Source organism: Malus domestica, chromosome 08 (genome assembly GCF_042453785.1).
Source record: "Malus domestica chromosome 08, GDT2T_hap1".
Taxonomy (NCBI): Eukaryota; Viridiplantae; Streptophyta; class Magnoliopsida; order Rosales; family Rosaceae; genus Malus; species Malus domestica.
Genome location: NC_091668.1, coordinates 24,722,552 through 24,744,148, shown reverse-complemented (window position 1 = coordinate 24,744,148; position 21,597 = coordinate 24,722,552). Strand labels below are relative to the sequence as shown.

At 36.1% G+C, this 21,597-nt stretch overlaps 2 protein-coding genes and 1 non-coding gene across 3 annotated transcripts; 1 reads left to right on the top strand and 2 right to left on the bottom strand.

Moving 5' to 3' along the window:
- Positions 1–2,902: 2,902 nt before the first annotated feature.
- On the bottom strand, positions 2,903–4,141 carry LOC103410942 (uncharacterized). The gene has a single exon (XM_008349590.3). The coding sequence runs from the start codon at positions 4,139–4,141 to the stop codon at positions 2,903–2,905; it is 1,239 nt and encodes a 412-aa protein (XP_008347812.1).
- Positions 4,142–5,118: 977 nt separating this feature from the next.
- Positions 5,119–7,176, bottom strand: LOC103410907 (probable pectinesterase/pectinesterase inhibitor 20). Its single transcript, XM_008349560.4, has 2 exons — positions 6,125–7,176; positions 5,119–5,955 (listed from the first exon to the last, which is right to left on the bottom strand). The coding sequence occupies exons 1-2, from the start codon at positions 7,125–7,127 to the stop codon at positions 5,264–5,266; spliced, it is 1,695 nt and encodes a 564-aa protein (XP_008347782.1). The 5' UTR covers positions 7,128–7,176; the 3' UTR covers positions 5,119–5,263.
- Positions 7,177–13,634: 6,458 nt separating this feature from the next.
- On the top strand, positions 13,635–13,716 carry TRNAS-GCU (transfer RNA serine (anticodon GCU)). Its single transcript has one exon. It is a non-coding gene; the product is annotated as a tRNA-Ser (tRNA).
- The last annotated feature ends 7,881 nt before the right edge of the window (positions 13,717–21,597 follow it).

Genomic DNA, 21,597 nt, shown 5'->3' with positions numbered 1-21,597 from the left:
GAGAATGAAGGGAAGTGACGGCTTGCTCAACATTGCAGCTTTACATTCGCGCGCGCGCACACATATATATATCATCAAAATGGTAAGGTTTTTGGTCCCATTTACGGTCATCAATCTTATCTCCATTAAGAAAGAAAACAAAGGACTCTACCTAACCTTGTACTGTTCTAATCTTAACCATACAACCCAGTTTTAATCTGCCTTCCATTTGTCTATTCGGACTTGGCTTGAGAACTAGCCGTTGGTCTTTTGAACTTAACCATCATTTTGAACTTCGTGAATATGTTGAACACCTCAGACTTATACCTCATGAAATATGCTCAACACATCCTAGTATGATCATCTATGAAGGTTAAATTTTTTTTGTTCTTAATCACTTTTGCAGTTTGCATTGAACCACAAACATCTGTGTGGATAATTTCCAGAGATTGTGTAGCTCTCCAAGTCTTGCATGTCTCAAAACTATCTCTATATGATGCTTGCTAAGACACATCCTTCACAGGTTTCATTTCCTTCTTGCAGCTCAGGTAGTCCTAGGACTATTTCCAGTTTCCGTAAGTCTCTCAAACTTTGAAAATTCAAGTGGCTATATCTCTTATGTCATAGCCAAGTAGTCTTTGTGACACTTGTTCTCAGTGAGATAGACTGACAATAGCTTAGTAACAATGGAAAGCTTCTGTTTACTGTCATTTAAACCCTGGTGACCAAGTTCTCCAAGCTTCTGTCATCAAAGATTTCTACCATTAAGTCACCAAAAATAGAAAATAGCATGTAGTATCATCTGGCCTACACTTAAATTCTTATCCAGCCCAGGTATCAACAAGACTTCTTTGATATATCTTCTTCCTTGTTTTGTCTCAATCACCAAAGTGCTTATACCAGTGGCTTTCACAAGTTATCCGTTGCCCATTTTAACTCTTCCAGTAATTCCCTGTCAATGTTGATGAGTAAAGACTCATGTACAGTCATACGGTTGCTGCACCCAGTGTCAATGTACCATACACCTTTATTCTTCTCAATGGTAGTGACATTGCAAGCATAGAACAAATTTGTCTCCTCCTCAACTTTGTGTGCATATTTTACAGTTGATTTCCTTTAGAACCACAATCCTTGGACAAATGACCAAACCTTTTACACTTGTGACATTTGGGTTTCCCCTTGATCCAACAAACACCGAGATGATCATTATCAAAGATTTTGCAGAGTGGCTTTGTGCCTTATGTATTATTTCTCACAGGCAAGCTTGGTTTTCCGTCCCATTTTTTACTTTTCCCTTTCCATGTTTTCTTTTGTTGCTTGAAGTTGTTATATGACCAGTTGAATCCCCTCTCTAGGATTAACACTAAAGGACTAAAAAGCCCTTTCTATGGGTGCACCAGCATGCCTTTCTAGCCTTTGCTCAAAAGCTTTCAAAGAAGCCATAACTTCTTGTGCATGTGTCAATGTCCTTAGTTTACTTTATAACTTTACTATAGAATCATATGGTCTTGTCAAACTGATTAGTAATTCTGTACAAGTCTTTCCTTAGGTAGTTCTTCCCCAAGAGTTTTCATTTGGTTCACAGCATTAAACAATCTATTAAAATAATCTTTAAGAGGTTCATCCTCTCTCATGCGTGTATACCAGAATCACGTCTAAGAGATTGAAGTTCTACTTGGGTTAACTTCTTGTCACCTCTGTATTCTCTTTGCAGGACCTCTCATGCAGCTTTGGCCATCTCTTCATGTGATATTCGGGGGGAAATAGCATCTGAAACTGCCCATTGTATTGTTCCCAGAGCTTTAGCATCTCTCATCTCATTGTCTCTCAATATATTTTTCAAATCACAGAGAGTTCCTCATCATCCTCTAACTCATCATCAGACTTTGGAATTTCATACCCTTCTTGAACAATTTTCCAGTGGTCTTGTGACTTGAAGATGGTGGTTATCCTAATCCTTCAAAAGTCATAGTACTCTCCGTTGAAAATATGAGCTCTAAGCTCACCGCTGCTTAATCCAGACTTCCTATCAGTTCTTGAATCACTTTCTAGGCTCTGATACCATGTTAATGTATTGTATTTGTGTATTTGAATCAAAGAGAATTTCAGTGTTTCGGTAAGAAATCAAAGTGGAGAGAATGAGAATGAAAGGAAGTGACGGCTCCCCAACATTGCAACTTTACATTCAGATATACATCATCAAATTGGTAGGTTTCTGGTCCCATTTACAATCTTACCTCTATTGAGAAAGAAGATAAAGGACTCTACCTAACCTTGTACTGTTCTAATCTTAACCATACAACCCAGTTTTAATCTCAGCCCTCCATTTGTCTCTTTGGACTTGGCTTGAGAACTAGTTGTTGGTCTCTTAAACAAAACTAGCCGTTGGCTTCTTCTTGTTGCTGGAAACTGTTTGGCTTCCAACATTTCTCACTAGCCTGTAAAACCATGATCTCAATTCATACACATCTGGGCAGCTTAGCCCTGAATCATGACTAAATGATACAAGTACCAAAAATCAATGAAAGAATTAGCAGCAGCACACTCTATATATGTATATATATATCTCTCTGTATTTCTTTGTTTGTTTTTATTTTTTTTTTAATAACATAACACCCCTCCAACTTTCAATTGAAACCATCCCTCGTGTCACAAACCCTTCATCTTCTTTTATGGTCAATTGATCTTCAGAGAGCTTCTTCTTCATGACGACAAATTATATGAACTCTAAGCCCATACATACAAAGTAGTACACACCAACACAACAAATGCAATCGAAAAAGAAAACAAAAAAGAAAAAACATTAACAAAACAACGACAGTTTTTGCTTGCTATATTGTTACCTCTCTCTCTCCATCTCTCTCTCTCTGAAATCATGGAACTCCCTCTGCTCTCTCTCTATGCCTCGGAAACTTTTTTCTGTCTAACCCCACCATTGATGCACCGCAACACCTTCGTCCCGAAGCTGTCCGTACAATGCTAAGCACTGCCAATATGCCCTGCGGCTCCTAACATTAATTTTTTGATTATGTCCCTGGTGCTTGCACTCCAAGAAAAGCTCATCCACCAAATGAATCGCTTTACTCTTCACCATCTCCTCCACCACCTCGGCCTCGGCCTTCATCACCACATACTCCTCATCCTTAACATTCTTGTTCAGCCACTCCGATATTCCGGTCTGAACCACCTCCTTCCCGGAACTATCCTCTGTTACAGTCTCGATCTTGTACATCTCAAAGTTCTTGTCCCGGGTAGGGTAGTTCTTTGCGAACCAGCTCGTCCCACTTCCGCCTTCCTTCTCTGGCAACCCTACGTCAATGAAAACCCTTCTAGGGTAGCTCTCGAGCGAGTCACCCATCAAGTCCGGGAGGTACCTTGTTCTCTTCAAGTACCTCCTCGATTTCCCAGATGAGGCTCTCGGGGGCTCTAGAAGCACATCTTCGAGCTTCTTCAGCGCCTCCTTCTTTGCCTCCTCAGCCAAGAGCCTTCTCCTTGTGGGAGAGGTGGTGGTAGAGGATGAAGTTTCGGTTGCATGGGTGCTGGTCTTCCTCATTGCCAAAATGATCGTGTCAAATCGCCTCAGGTACACCATCTTGTAGTTGTTAGGCTTCTTGAAACTGTTAGAGGCGTCATTGCTGAGCGAAAGCACGACAATCCCATGGATTTTAAGGGTCCTTTCGATAAACTTTGAGGCATCAGGGAAGGCAGAGACGAAGGCAAAGTCGATTGAGTTTTCAGGGGTTAAGCTTCGTTTGTCGGAGTTGATAAGCTCGATTTCCTTGATATCATCGTTATCAAGGATCTGAGATGCTTTAACAGCTTCTTCATCTCCGTTGCTTACGTAAACAGCTTTATGTGTGCCTTTCCTGTATAGACCTTCGTTGGCCAAGTCGCGGAAGATCAAAGGCAGAAGCTCCAGATTAACCACGTCGGATGAGCTCATTATTTCAGGCAGAGAAGTGGTTGCTGTGGGAAGGAGTGAGTTCAACCACGGGAGTGAGGCGATGCACAAAGCCAAGATCAAAGAACGAGCAACGAGGATCAAGGCTCTGGAATTGGGAATCCGAATAACCAAGTACTTGGCATCTGGATACAATCCGATTGGAGCAGCATGCTTTGGGTGGCATTTGGTACGGAAACCTTGGATCAAATTGATCGCCATAGTTGCGAAAAAAATTTGGGTATTAATACTGTGTGCAAGTTTGAGAATTTCTAGACTAATAATTCGGTCGGACAGGTAAAAGATTGAATTGTGAGAAAAAAAAAAAGAAAAGAGAGCAGATGAATGATTGTTTTGGGAGAGAGAGGGAGAGGGCCACACGAAGAGCGAAAATAATTTAGCGAGTGCAAAACCGGGCGGCTGTGTGATTCCCACCCACGAGGGCCACACGAGCGCTTTGCATTCTAGACCATAATAACATCAACTGCCTCATCCTCTGCACCTCCATTCCTCTTGATTTTTTTACCCAGATCGGTGTGTTTAATGTGAGTCTCCGCCAATTAGTACACTTTATTTGCTCGTCGTCATCATCATAACTTGTACAATGCATGTGTAAATTAGCGAGACATTGTGCGCGAAAACCACATTACACCCCGATCAGAGATTCATGGAGGGAGGACTACAGAGAGAGGCGTTGTTGTTGTTGTTGTTTTTTTTTTTTTTTTTTTTTATGTTTGGTCTAGAGGAAAATGATATGTACAATTGGGCGATGGGGTGGTGGGGGTGGGAGAGAGGAAGAATATATATATTTATATACACGGGACGCTTTACAGACAGGTTTTGAAAGGGAGGGAGAAGGGGGAGGTCTTAAAACACGGACGGAGCTAAATTTTGCTGTGAGAAAGAAATGACCGGTGCAACGAGAATCGAGTTTGGCCGTTGCTTCGTCCTTCACGCATATTCGTGCATGTATGCATGGATTGTAATTTTTCCTATCAAACTGCTATAATTAAGCGTAATTGGTTGTAACATACACAGCGACTTCAGGGTGGCATATATGCATGGCTTCACTTAAAATCATTGATATAGGTTACATTTTGCTAACCTTCAACGACCTCTCCCAGTTTTATTCAAACTAACAGCAGATATGACTCCGAAAAGAAAAGAAAAGAAAAGAAAAATTCTATGGCATTGCTAGCTAGCTAGAAGCATTTTGTTTTAATTATAAATTAGGAACCATACATGTTCAAATTATAAATATAGCTTTCACCATTTCACAAGAAGAATGTTTATCATAAAAGCACATCAAATGAAATAAACAATACAACAATTTTAACAAGTTGCTCAAACCAAACCACCAGTGTAAGGGACTCCAGTGTCAGGCAACCAATTATCCCCCAGCAAGAAGTTGGAGACTGTAAAATTAGCAGCAACAGTTGCATTGATCACATGGTAACCGGGCCATGTAACTCTATTTGTAGTGCTTGATCCAGGACCAGTGTTATTGTACTCAGCATAATACAATGTACTTAGTGCAAAGTCTCCACTCCAAGCAAGCCATCCAGCAGGATCAATTAAACTTCCCATGAAAGTTTGCATGTAAACTGTTCTTGAATACTCCTTCCATGGCCTCCCTAGATAGGTCTTGACAGTATAATTACTCGAAGCCAAATCAGGTGTAGGTGTAATAGTGCAATTGTGGATTGAAGTTCCTGTGTTCTGATTCGGGTCTGTTCTACCTTGAGCTGTGATGGGATTGGATTGCCCTTGATTAGGCTGACGAGGGTAGATATTGCAATTTTGTAGAACAACAGCAGCATTGCCGAATATGAAATCAACTGTTCCATAGATATCACATTCTCTGTAGAATTGTCTGAGGGAATGTGTGTACAAGGTATCTTGGTACCCTTCAAAGCTGCAACTATAGAACACTGAAAAATCCGCTCCACTTCGAAGTGCAACTGCTTGTCCTTTGCTTGGCCCAGCTGTGTTACGAACAGTGATGTTTACTGCCATAAACCCTTGTGCCACCACAGCTGCAATGGGGATCACGAAGTAAATTATATAGCTTATATCAATCATCTTTAAAATATTTGCAATTGTAACATATTGTATAGATTTTTAATTCTCACACACATATATTTTGTCAGACAATCATATATATATGTTACGTAGTCAGCTTGTTTATTAAATTTTGAACCTTACCTAAAGTAGCAGAATTGAAAGTTGTCGATCCATCTCCTACGCTGTTATTTCCTGTGATGATAGTCTGATTGATACCATCTCCGATGAACAACAAATACTTCTTTTGTGATATAATTGACACGTACTCTTCATAAACACCGGCAGTGATATATATCATGAAGTACCCACCACTAGCAACAGAGTTATTTGGTGCAATGGCAATGGCTTGATTGATGGTGGTGAAGTTTCCACTTCCATCTTGACTCACAACCACAATGTCCTTCACCAAAACTTCTTCATCTCCCACCTGAAGTAGCCTTCTTCCCCGATGATTGATAGCGGAGTCATAAATTGCACGAGCATGGCTTGACATTTTCAAGTTCAAACGTCCCTTCCCGAATTTGAACTGCCTCTTGGGTTGCTTTGGCACCCCATTTTTGTCCTTAGGCACCCAACCCTTGGTAAAGAGAGCCAAAGAGGTACTAAACAATTTTGTGTTGTTAGAGAGTGGAACTGATAGATCACCTAGGACACTCCCAGCTGAAGAAGGCAGAGATGCAATCCCATCAGAACAAGTTTGGTGGTTGGTTAGAATTGCGCTAAGCAATGTTTGGACATCATCGGCATCCAAGATAGGAAGAACATCACTCACTTTGTTAACAGTTTCAAGGGAGCTCGATAAGAAATCAATGTTTAACAATGCAAGCTGCTTGCAGTCCTCAAGTGCTTGGATTGCAGGATTTGTTAAACTTGAACCCTTTTGAAGATATTTTTCATACAAATCTAAGAGCTTATGGGATTCGGAAAGTGCACGTTGGACTGAAAACCTGCCAAAGTCATAGACACTTTCGTTGTTGTGGGGAAGGACAGATGTGCAGTAAGAAGGATGTGGGGTGGACTTGCAAATGGTTTCTGGTGGGAGAGGAGTGTTTAGAGGGACATCTGCTAGCGATCGAGAGCTGAGGAAATGGAAGATTATGAGAAATGATGAAACTTTCACAAGATGAAAGAACTTAGAAGCCATTGCTACAATGGAGAGGTTTGAGGAATTAGTGTATAATAAGGTCACGGGGTGTGCATCTATATATAATATGATCAGGAATTTGACTATTATTTAGAGAATATAAAGTTGGTATAGATTGTCGAGAAGTAAACGTGCACGATTTTATGTCCAAATAAGAGTGCTCCAGTCTTCACAATTCAGATGGATATACACTATATTGATTTATTGATGAGGAAGAATGAAGGCTACAGCAGCTGTCACATATATATTAATAAATACAGAAAACGAAAGTGCATGTTAAATTTTATTTTTAGAAAACCACAATGTAACACATTTGTAACAGAATGATCTAACGTATAGTTTGTTAAGACTAATGCTAACATGTTTTTACACCATATTAGAAAGCAGAGCTTAATACCGTGAGCTTGAAACTGAGTAGAGCATTTAAATGGCTGTAGTATAAGAATTTATCAGGGAACTATAGTTCTACATGGCGTATTATAAATTACTCCATAAAGATCGTCTTTGCAAAAAATCAATTAAAACTAAGGCCATTAATCATCGAACTGTATAAAAACAGTTGAACGTAATTGGTAAAAACATTACAAACCGTCTATATATTTACTACAATAAAAGACCTTAGTTTTATTTTTTATTTTTTATTTTTTTTTGCATATATGATCTTTACACAATAATTTATAATATATATGAACAATTCTGATCATTAGCACAAATCTCTATAATTCGAACACATATTTTTTTGAGTAAGAGTTCCTATCTTTGAATAGACAAGCATTGTTCGACCCTGATTACCTCATTAAACAGTGTAGAAACAAGATTTTTTCCTTTGATGCTATTGGTTTATTTAACGATATACTAGTAATAGATATATTCCTGGAAGATTCGTTTGTGTCGCTCCACTGTCCTGTCATATGTCATTTGTCGACGTTGGGTCAATTGGCACTTGGTGCCTAAACGGAATTATATGTTCAAAAACCATGTACACAAGTGGATGTATTCAATTTAATCATTTTTATGTCGGTGACATAGCAGGCCATGTTCCAACCCTATGTAGTCTAATATTCCAAAAGGATATTAATAGTGGCTTAATTGAAAAATAAAGGGTATTTGGAAGTTATTAGGTGATGAGGATAGATGTGGATGGCATAACCCTAAGTTTAGAGAACAGCGCGTTAGGGCCGCCGCATCCATGCGTATAGTCAACGTACACGACGTGCATGATGTTTGGGCGCGCACCAGAGGACATGTAGATCCCCAATACATATTACATACATATATACACAAAAAGTTGACGAAATTAAGTACCCTACAGTGTTATAAAAATCTTCGCTTAGCACCGTCTAGACCCGTATAGGCATTAGGCGACTATCACAATTAATCCATAAGCGTTTAAAAAAATAAGAAATGGTGACAGCCCGCTTATTCCCCTAGGTACCAGTCTAGACCACATAGATTATGACTCTTACTTAGATAGAAAATAGATAATTTTCATTTTGCATTTTATTTTTTCAATAAATTGTAAGAGACTTAGACTTATTGGATACTTTGATGAACATTCATTTTATGTTTATTCCTCATGTTTTCAATATATTCTAGTACTTATAAATGTCATTTTATTTGGCAATTTATGTATCTCATATAATTATGTATTTTTTAAGTATAAGTAGACATTTATTTACATGTTATATAATAAATTTACTTAAAATTAAAAAAAAAAAACTGCCTAGGTGCCTAGGAGTTAGGCCCTGCCTAGGTGCCTAGGAGCTAGGCCCTTCTCGCCGCCTAGGCGCTAGGCCTTTTTTCGCCGTCCGACTAGCGCCTTGCACTTTTTAAAACCATGCTCCATATATAATTAAAAGGAAAATTGCAAAATGAGTTAATTATTCATTTCAAAACGAGAATATTTTTTAAGAGATATTTCACCTACCATTTTTAAAGATATTTCAAGTACCATCTCTTCAAAGGAGAATTTTAAAGGTATTTCACCTACCAAAATAATTATTATATGATATAATCAAGCATCCGAATTTGGATCAGAGGCATACTCCGTTCTTTAAGAAATTAAGGTTAACTAACTAGGGTAAACAATTTTAACCTAAGGGACAAGCCCTTCATTTTGGAGAGTTGAACGACAAAGTCTTTAAGCTAGTTATTAGTCAGTTGTTATTTCATAAAAAAGATGCAACACCGACTCGTTTGATTGAAAACCAGTTCCATAGTTAAGCATGTGATTTCTCAGATTATATATATATATCTAGTTTAACAAGTTGGGCTGCATGACAAAGTCAGAGAACAAATACAGCTGCTGCGCTGCATGCTTCAATCTAATTGGTAGTTTGGACTGATTTACTCACTTCTGAAGCAATTTGCTCTACCATGGAATTCTGTTAATCTCTACGTATAATAAACCCGCACATGTCCACTTGATGTTCCATACTAATCACAGCAAGCTAGATTGAGTTGACACGGAAATATAGGAGTTTCTGGGTTTGACTTTGCTTGATTAGATTACGTAGTCATCTTGCCCATCGTTTATCAACTCGATCATCATTTCTATAATCTGTTTGACTGACAAATAATTCATCAACTTGGCAGTTTACCCGATTAATCTCGACTTCAAACTCTTTTATATTTGAGCACCAGATATAAAGGTTGTTTAAAGATAGACTTTTGTAAGTCTTATTTTCTAGACAAAAAAATTCACTCAGTTTTAATAAAAGATAATGCTAAGGTGACTTAAATTTTTAAAACTAAATGACATGTATGGAAGTTGATGATTGGATCATAACTTAAGTGTTTATTAACTGCTTATTTTTTTGTGACACGTCATTGAATTTGCAATTTTAATCTACAAAATTAGTCTCTCTAGCATTATTTTTTAATAAAACCCAAATTAATGAAAAACTGCCAATAGGAAAGAAATAAATATACGGCAATAGTTGTACTTGTACCTTGTAGGTGATTTATGATTTTATTCTGACTTGATGGGGGAATATTTGTTAGTTATTAGTCTCATTTGATGTGTTACATAATGAAGATTATCCGAAAATGTGGTGCATCAAAGTATTTTCACACGCACAGGCATTTGTATTAAGGGAAAGAATAAGAAAATTAAGAATTGAATGATAACATTTGTCATCTTAATCTTAAAGGTTTTTTAGCCAAAATGGTTCCTGAGATTTGCCTAATTCTTCACTTTGGCCCTTGAGATTTGAAATCAATAGAAGTGGTTCCTGAGATTGTCCACCATCAATCATTTTGGTCCCTCAGTGAAAAATTATGTTAAATAAGGATCAAAATGACAAAACTACACTCAAATATAATAAACAATTGGCCAAAATGATTTGACAAAAATTAAGGGTATTTTTTTCATTCTATCCTTATTTTATGAAGATTTTTCATGGAATAACCAAAATCATTGATTGTGAACAAACTTAGGGACCAATTCTATCGATTTCAAATCTCAGGAACCAAAGTGAGGAGTTATTCAAATCTCATGGACCATTTTGGCTAAAAAAACCAATATTAAATTTTCATTTTTGGGCTTGAGAATCAAACTCTGACTACTGATGGTAATGGTGGTGGTGATGATGATGATGATGATGATGCTAAGCCAGAGTTGGCAATGGAAGAAGGCCGCACTGGAGGTATCCTTACAAAATAATACGTCTATATAATTCTATTTAATATTAATTAATGAAACTTTTAGGTTCAGTATGGCTAACACTAATATCGCCCAATAGCCCTTAGTGATATTAATTAGGAGTGCAGTCCCCTTTATATATATTGGAGTAATGTTAGGTAGACCAACTCTTTAAACTAAATTTGCAAGTCATATGATGTGTCACCAATAGAAAATAAACATGTTAATCATCAATAACCACGTCATATAGTTTACACAATTTCATTTAAAAAGTTGGTCTCTTTGGCATTACCATATAGATTGCATATTATTTTGTTATATTTTCTGAAGTATGATTACTTTGTTATATCTTCTGTAGAATTGTTCCATTTGTTTTCAAATTGTAATAATTATTTTTAGGACAAATTTGGTTCCTATCCCTAATTCGGATGCATTTGTGCTCACCACCCACTTATTATTATTGGGTGACTTTATATTTTAAGATTTATGTATATCCACTATAAATAACTCTAAATTTAAACTCATATAACGATGATAAATAAAGTAGTAAATATCACCAGTACTTAAGGATGGTAAGCAAAAATATTCCCCCTTAACTTTTAGTATTGTGTGACTGAAGCCTTATGAATTGTAAAATTTGATAGAGGTCGACTTTTGTAAGTGTCATATATTCAACATTTATTTAATTCCATGTCAACCTTTTGCTTATTTCTTTAAACATATATTCAATATGGATAATATTTTATAATATCATAAATATAATTGACTGATGGTTTACACATCACATATGTATTAGAATTTATGTCATATATGTAGTAGGTGTATGTATGTATGTGTGTGTGTATATATATATTATATGTGCATGAATTCATTAGTTTCTAACCTATTTACGTACTACAGTATAGTAATATTCATCTTTACTTGTAAGTAAGAGGTCTCAAATTCAATTCTCGTCAAAGATAAATTTGAATTACATTATTACTAACCCATTGTGAGGTTAAGCCCAACCCCTTAATGTAGATAATATATATTGTTCAATAAAAATCCTATTGACCTAGGTATATTTTCTTGTTTTCTATGACCTTCACTATAAGTAATATATTTCCTTATAGACAATATAAACACAAAACATTTTCTTGTCTATGACCTGCACTATAGGTAAATATATTTGCCATGTTTAAACTAAAAATATTGACTTTCATGACTGGATGTGTTCCCTACCTAAAAGAATAAATGTTCTAAAGCATACGTTGTTATCTTATATGTCATATGCATACAGCATAAGAAACTTTCATTTTGAAGAATATTTTTTTTAAGGACAAATAATAGGAAAATCTACATTAAACAACGTCGAGGGAGATTTGAACACATAATTTCGGGTACAAGAGCAAATATTGTTCTTAATTAACTGGGCTACAAGTCACTTGCTTTATTTTTAAAGAATTCGGTTGCATGCATGTTTAAATTTTATAAAAACCGCTTTAATTAAGGCTTAATTCATGAAATACACATTCCAGCGGAGTGACTGCTCAAAAGACCAAGTCTATGAGATGAATCTGCATACCAACTAAACCCAAGTTGCCGAGCTTGTTGGGTCGTCGGCCGCGGTTGATTGGACCGATATCTGCCTATAAATTGATATTATCCATAGCCAATGGAAATTAACTACATATATTGACTTGAATGGATTGACATTACTTAGTCATAGATCGACAATCCTGCTTTTACACACCTAAGTATAGTGGATTTACAACCATCACGTGGTGGCTCAATGGTTGACGACGAATTTCAGGTCCGTATTCCACATGACATATACTGAATTCGATTTCTGACATTGGTGAATTACAAAATAGGGGTCAGGGAAAGGTTAAAATGTATATGTAAGTCTTCCTAACCTCCGAAAGAATGAATTGTTGTGACAATGCTTGCAGGTCCCTTTAAAAAAATAAAAATTATAGTGGAATTACTAAAACTAATGTAGACAACAACGTACCTCATGATGAAACAGGTGCATGCATTCTTTCTCTCTTTTTCAGCCATAAGGTGAGTTGAAAGACTTTTAGTTTTTATTTTTTTATTATGGTTTGACATTTTTTTGTGTATGTATTTTAATTCTTTTGTGATATGTTACGTGATAAAAGTGATAAAAACAAAATAATAATCAACTTGAGATTGATAAGTTAATTATACCCCTCATAATATTACGCATCAATACTAAACAAGAGGATCATTTGAAATGACGAAGAAAACTTACGTGATATAAGTGTATAGCATTGATTTAAAACATATTCAGGAGTGTCAAACCTATTTGAGCAACAATAGAGGATGGATGACAAGTTTAATACCGGATTAAAATAGATTATAATTTTTTTAATATATGAGGTTTCTCATTATACACGGATGATAAACTAATTCTCTTTTATTCAGACCTTGTAACACATGAGACAAGATTGTACTTTTGATTCCCAAGTCAAGCGGTACATCAAAGCAAAGCCGGTGGCCCTAATAAATGCCGAGAGTTCATTTTTTCGCTTTGCATTAGACCAACCCGTTAGAAAATGATATCATTTATGGCTAAAAGGTTATAACGCATTTCGATCAAAATGGTCCCTTAGAAAATAAAATTTTGTTACGTGGGGATGTACACAATTGGTTTGGATTGAAGTAACGAAAGTCTTCTTCAGACTGGGTGTTCAAAGGCCCTCATGAATTCTTTGTGTTGAGGCCTCTTTCAAAGGCCCAAATGAATTCTTTGTGCTGTGATTTTTCATCTAAAGGCCCACGTAAATTATTTGTGTTGCGGTTAAAGGCCCACATGAATTAAAATACTATAAATAACCAGGCAGCACGCTCAGTTAACAAGCGACGCTTTGGCCGAGTGGTTAAGGCGTGTGCCTGCTAAGTACATGGGGTTTCCCCGCGAGAGTTCGAATCTCTCAGGCGTCGTTTCTTTTTTTCTATTTTTTCTTCCTCTGTTTTTTCCACTGGTTGGGCCCACGGAATGAAAATCTGCTAATTTATCGTTTTGTTCGACTGCTTGGCCCCACAGATGTCCTGGAGAATTTTTTTGGGCGGCAAGTTGTATCTCAATCGTCATTATAATCTAACGGCTGTAGTAAGAGTTTAATAAATAATTAATTACAACAAAATTGTTAGCCACGTTTGAAACTTGAAATAAAAAAATTGAAAAGTTGATTCCTCTTTCTTCCCCCTTCGTCTTCCGAATTTGAACTCAACATTTTTAAATCTGAATATCTTTTAAAAAAAATGCGGCGAGACTCGTAATTAAGGATGGGCAAACGGATTTTAGACCAGCGGGTTGGGACGGGTCCAGGTAAATTGTGAGGCAGGATGGATCCAAATTTCTGAATACACGGGCGCACACACATACAACAATTTCACACAGATCTTCTCAGTTCTCACTGAGCCAGTCCTCACTCACTTTCACGATCTCTCTCGTGAACCCAGAGTCCCAGATTGAAAAAGAGGCACTTTTGGCTCCGAACAAGAAGAGCGGATCGAGTCCGTACGCCATAGCAAAGCACAAGGCAGTGCTGCCGGCGAATTTCAGGAAGAGACTGCCTCTGCAGCTGAAGAACTCGGCGGCGAGAGGGAAGCTGATAGATCAGGGCCTCGTACAAGCTCCCGGATGCGGGGAAGAAGGAGAAATCCGCAGCGAAAACAGCCGCCGTTTCGAAACCAAAATTGGAGAAGAAGACCAAAAAAACCTCGTCTGGTAAGAAGCCCGGAAGGAAGAAATCTATGAAATCTATGAAGCAGCTCCTCAACCTTCCCTCTCGAAGCAGCCCAAGTCGATCAAGAGCTCTGCTGCTAAAAAATCTATGAAGCAGCTCCTCAAGCCTCCCTCTCGATCTCGATCTCGAATCCGTAGCCACCGCCGCCGCCGCCTCCTCCTTCTGCTTCAATCTCACTACTCCACCGAACCTCTGCCCTCACCACCTCCTCAGCCCCTGCGTCTCTTCTTCTTGCCACCCAATTTTAGTTTTATTTTCTGAATTCGAATTTGGGGATTTAGGAATTAGGGATTCAATATTGCTATATTTGTGTCCTCTCCCAGACTCCCACTCGGCTCATCTTTCCCTACTCCTCTCCTCGACAACATCACCGAACCCAGACCATCCTACTCCTCTGCCTGCTCCCCCTCCCCGCCGCTGCTGTTTTCCTGGTGTTGGGCACCACCTGATGACAAGGTGCTGCTGCGTCGACGGAAAAAAAAATAATAATAATAATTGGACCCATGAAACCGCTCCGAATCGGCCCGTTTGAAACGGGTCGGATTAGGTCCGGTTCTCAAACTCAAAATCCATCTACCTTGTCCGGCCCATTACATTTTAAAACGGGTAAATTCAATTCCTCCTAATTTGGGCCCGGCCTGATCCGTGCCCACCCCTACTCGTAATGCATTACCAATTTTGATAACTCCGAATTTTTTTAAAATGTTCCGAACTTTTTTAAAATGTTCCGAACTTATTCCGATAAATAAACTCTTAAAATATTTTGAATTCTTATATACTCAAATTTTGTATTTTAATGTTAGTTTTAGATATATTTTGTTAATTTTTTTTTGTATTAAACATACTTCTATATGTTAAAATAGATAAGGCAAACTCTTAGTGAAAAAAATTTGATAAAATAGATATTTATATTAAGAGTAAACTGTCGGTTTACCCCCTGAACTTTCACCTCACTTTCGATTTCCCCCCTGAACTTTTCCATTGGAAAATTAAGGACTCAAACTAATTTTTTTAGCCAATTTGCCCCCTACCGTTAGTTTTTCATATATTCCATCCATATTTCCGTTAAGTGAGACCATGTGCACAACATGTGAGGGTAGTTAAGTTATTTCACTCTTAAAAATGATTAAAAAACTAAAAATAATAAAAAAAGCAAAACTTTCCCTCTATTTTTTCCCGCTAATTCCTATCCTCGATTTTATTTTTCCCTCTCGTTCCTATGCATGAGAAATGACATATGGTGTTATTGTCTACCATTTTTATTTTCTCTAACAAATTAATAATTTGACAAATGCTAATGGTGCTATTGTCTCCAAAGCAGTGCATTAATATAAGAAACCCTAGTCTTTTTAATGGACATGTTTCTTATATTAATGCACTGCTTTGGAGACAATAACACCATAAGCATTTGTCAAATTATTAATTTGTTAGAGAAAATAAAAATGGTAGTACATGCTTCAAAAAAAAGATTAACTTAGCTACTTATGAAGACAATAACACCATATGTTATTTCTCATGCATAGGAATGAGAGGGAAAATTAAAATTGAGGATAGGAATTAGTGGGAAAAAATAGAGGGAAAATTATTATTATTATTATTATTTATTTTCAGTTTTTAATCATTTTTAAATTGAAATGACTTAACTATCCTCACATGTTATGCACATGGTCTCACTTAACGGAAATATGGATGGAATATATGAAAAACTAACGGTAGGGGGCAAATTGGCTAAAAAAATTAGTTTGAGTCCTTAATTTTCCAATAGAAAAGTTCAGGGGGGAAATCGAAAGTGAGGTGAAAGTTCAGGGGGTAAACCGACAGTTTACCCTTATATTAATATGTAATTAAAAGACAGAGAATATTAAAAAACATATAAAACATGTGAATTTTCAAATTATGTTCCTAAATTTTTTAGATTACTCCGCTTTCGAAATTTTCAAAAATTCCGAACTTGAAAATTATGTTCCGATCCAATTTTGAAATTTCGTACCGAAAATTGGAAATGTGGTTTTTGATCTGGTCCTTCTGAAAAACACACCTAATCTCTCCAAGTGAATATTAAAACCCCAAAACGAAATAGAATGACTTATATGGCATCGAATGCACCATGACATCCCGTATAACAATATAAAGAATATGTTTGTTACTCTCCACATAATCTTGTACTAGTAACACGAAATACTACCATGACAGTGTGCCATGTTATACACAAATTGCTAAAACAAAACTGTTAAAATGAAAACCAATAGAGTGAATAAATTAGTGGAGTGCAGAAGGTTAAAGAGAAGAGCGGAAGCAACTTTTTATTGAACAATTTACTGGTAAATCCCAAATTAGATCCAGAATTAGTGCTCAACCTTTTAGATGAGCTGCTTCCTCCCTCAGTTGTTACCTCCCCTGCCAACTTTCTTTCCCAAATGATATGAAGCTTCAATTAGGTCCACCGAAATTCTAGTGAGATTTTTATTCCCTATTAAATGGTTGACCACAGAAATTGAAATCCTTAGATATCTTTTTTGGGTGGATGTCATTTACCCATCGGTTACTCGTTCCTTTCTATTTATAAGGCACGCCAAACGGACGACCTCAAAACTTTAGTCTGGGAATCCAGTTGGTCAAGTGATGAAACATAAGAGTTATATGAGTAGCGATTTTCACAGTTTCAGTTTAACCTTCGACGGTTTTATTGTTAGTGTAATTAAATTGTAAAATAATTAGTAATTGGTGTTAAAAAAGCAAAGTGGTTTTTTTATGCAACTTTAATTTTTTTCATGGTATTAAAGCAGATTGTCTCATCTCTCATGTGTGAAACTCAATGGCTACAAGTGCTCATGTCACCCGATTTCTATTGTCACGTGATAGGTTTGAAAATTCGTCACACTTGAGGGGGCGTTTTGAGAGTATCTTGAGTCCCACATCATAGAAGAGACATTACATTTGTTTATAAGCAGTTGGACTACTATTCATCTTGCCAATTAATTTTATAATAAAAACTCAAATGTTCTTGCTATCATGGTCTAAAATATCCATAATATCCCGATATTTTCATCGAAATTTCCCTGTTTTTGGACTACCGATATTTTTTTGGACTACCGATATTTCCGATATCATTGATATTTTAGACATTGCTAAATCACTCATGTATGTAAAATATTGTACTAATTCATTATATATAAATGATTATGGTGTGTTTAAACTTCTTTCATTAATTACTACATATTTTCTACACTCACAATGTTTGCCAGCTCGCTATATAATCAACTTAAATCGGTTATATCTATCATGCAATGCATTTCCTTCCAATTTTTTGTGATAAACTAATAGATAATTGACTAAATAAACATCCTACAAAGTTTCAATAAAAATTTCTAAGTTTTTCTTACAATTTTCGTGGTTTTTATTCAATTTTTATCGATATCGATAATATCCCGATATTTCCATCGAAATTTCCGTGTTTTTGGACTACCGATATTTCCGATATCATCGATATTTTATACCTTGCTTGCTATTTAGTACTACCATTAAGTGGTATTCCTCTTCATTTGGAAGTGAGAGGTCGTAGATTTGTTTCTTGCAAAATGCGAATTTGAATCACATTATTGCTAACTCATTGTGACTTGTGATGCTTAGCTCACTTCTCCACCCTCTTAGTGTATTTGTTTTTTTTTTAATTAAAAAATACATAAAAAATCTCAAACCTTGTTTAATGCTGATATTGTTATCGGTCTGAACATGTGTGCAGTATTCTCTCAAGTAGGAATGCACATAAGAAAACTACTAGAAGCAGAAGAAAGGCGGAACAATTCTCGTGGTGTGAAAGTTGTGAATACGGAATCAGATTTTTTTTCTTTTCTTGGTGAGTGAAAGAGTTGGGTGATGATGCATGCATGAAACTTCACTTTCGTGGAGGTCAGGTTAGGTTCTTATTCTGGATCCCCTCCATTATTTTGTGGCAGCCACTCGACTGAGTATGCGACTATGAGTGCTTGGGGACCCATGCTTTTTAACCTGAGGCTGCTGTGCAAGATGCTTCACATATGGAGGAGGTTAGGGTAAAAATAAAAAACATATATTAAACGTTGAGACTTGAGAGTATGAATTCTGCATCGAGCGGAGAAGGGAAGAGAAGTCTTGCCTATTAATCTAAATAATTCCGAGCTTACAGTGGAAGGTCGACTTTTCTCACAAAGTCAAATAAGAACGAAACTAAAAATAGTAGCTAGCTAAAGATGAACGAGTTGATAGAGTTTCAACTTCTTTGTGAAGGCAATAGTTGAATCTAATGTGAACTACAGGCACTTCTTAGAGACATGGACTATTTTGTCTAACCCAAATGATTCACCACAATTTTCAAACTCAAATGGGCCAAACAGTCCCAATATTTTGTCTAAACCACTAGCTGGTAGCTCAATGGTAAAAGACGGATTATGAAGCTTCCTTAAAACTAAAATTTGGAGGTCTCAGGTTCGAAACCCGCTGTTGGTGTGGAAGCCAGATTTGTGGCTAAGGGGAGGCTAAAATGTCTATGTGAGTCTTTCTGGCCCCCGAAATGGGTGGATAACCGTGGTTTCCCACCAGTTGCCTCCCTTTAAAAAAAAAAAAAAAAAACAGTCCCAATATTTGACATTAAGAGTATGCTCTAGTAAATTTACATATTATACATGTATTTACATATAATATGTGTACTACATATTTTAATACATGTATTAAACACGTACGTGAGTACTTTTTACGTTTAATACATGTTATTTTCACATATTTTAATTAATACATATAAACTTAAAATAAAAATAACAATCCACATAAAATTCACGTATTTTTAACATATTTTAAATAAATAAAAATTTAATTAATTAATTAATTAAAAAAAGTGGCTGAATCTTTCAAAGTAAATTTTTAGCAAAGTTATCCAATATTAACGTACGTATTATTCAAATATTGTACCAGTTATGTATTTTATCAATGCTAAGATATATATATATATATAATTTTATTTTTTTGGATCAAAATATTATCTACATTAAGGAGAGTTGCACAGTGAATGTGATGGTGACATTTCTATTAGCGGACTGGTCTGATTTGGTCATCATGTGCTTTGCTTGGACTTCTTTGTCTTTTCGGCCTAATTGCAGCTTATTTTTATGTTTATCTCAACATCTTTAACATCTTCTTCTACCAATGAAGTTCATGTTTGACCAGAAAAATTATGGTTCAAATTCTCTTTTGACGAAAATCAAACATAAAACTTTTCACTTACAAGTAAAAATGAATACTAAGTGATATCAATGCTAAGAGTTAGACTCCACGAATCAAACCAACACAATTTTGGTTGCCCAAGAAGAGCAACTGTTTTTGAAAGTCACTTTTTTGTAAATGTTCTGTCTGGTAATGTTTTATAAAATAAATTATTGGCATATTATATAAAACAAAAAGAATTTTGCAGGTTTATGATAGTACTTCTAGTATTTTAATTCGAGAATGATTGTTTAAGAAATAAAACATTAGAACGGAAAACTACCAAATGCATTTTAACACTAGCATTTGTATCTATAATGTGAAAAATTGTTGCCCTTGAAGTTTCAATTTTTTTGCTATTGGTTTGGGCTAATTTAGGACCTCAAATTGACTCCCTTTCACTGGCATTACAATTATCAACAACTCTCCAATCCTTCAATCAGTAAATTAAACAGTAATATAGGAGGCTTACAATCTCACTATTTGAATCATTCAATTAAAGGATCATACTTGACAACTTAGACATTGTTCATTCATCTAATTTTGACTAAAAGGACTACGATGTGTTCTTACAAAAATTGAATACAATATGTTATGAATGAAAATTGAAATGGCCGTCATGAAATTCAGATTGATTAAATGTCCCAATTTGATTGGCCTTTTACAAAGTTGACATTTTGAAGGGAGACTTTTTTCTTTTGACAAACGATAACGTTAGTAGGAAGGGGGATTGATGAGGATCGAACCCACATTAAGGTGCATATGCATGATTATTTTCCACTACTGCAGTAAACCATTATATGTGAAGGGGGACTTTTTGTATTGGGTAATTCTCATTCACTTCCCTCAAGTATTGTGAAATTCGCACATTACTACATTTAGTTCTTTTCGTCATAGTTTCATACCTAAATTTTGTTTTTTTGTTTTCTAACACTTTAATACTTTTGTTAGGCTTTTGATCAAATTCTTCTTTAAGTAATGACGTGACATAACGTTGGTCCACCATATTTGCCATTTAAATGAGAGATTCTCTTGTAAATTCAAGCTACAGTGTCGAGTGCTAATTCTTGGAAGACATGGTGGACCAAAAATTATGTCATGATATCACTAAACTAACAACTTGACAGAAAGCTTAACATAAGTGTTAAAGTGTCAGAAAATCAAAGTTTAAGTATGAAACCGAGACGAAAAAAACTAAAAGTAGTAAAGTGCGAAATTCATGATACTTAAAAGTAGTATCTTCCTATGTAATACTTTTTTTTGTCGAACCTTCCTATATAATACTTAAAGATAATAAAGTGAGAACATGGAAAATGAATCGAACTTGGGTCGACATACTTATAATTCTTTAAGATACGTAAGTACACATAATATAATACGCAATATCAAGTGGTTTCAATTAATACGAGTCCATTGCGGCGGGTACATGCTTTGAAAACTCGTCCAGAAGACGAGGAATTTTCTGTATTTTTTTATTCTGTATTTTGAAATTAAAAATAACGTGTCAAATTGTCAGAGGTTGAGAGACCGAGCCCCAAACAGACTGAGTCCTGACGGCTGCCCTAGGGTTACCATTTCGTTTGACGCATTGTCATGCTTGGAAGTCAAGCCGGCTTAAATACCCAATAAAATTCCTTTAAGAGAAGAGAGTTAGGGCTTAACTAACTAAATGCCCCAACAACTCTTTGGAAAGTATCAATCAATTTACCCCCCAATTTTGCAATACTATCACTCTACCAAGACTTTCTTTCTCTATCTCACATCTCTCCATTGTCAACATTTTTGTCACTCTAACTACATTTTCTAGCTACCTACTTAGTACTACGATATGGTGATA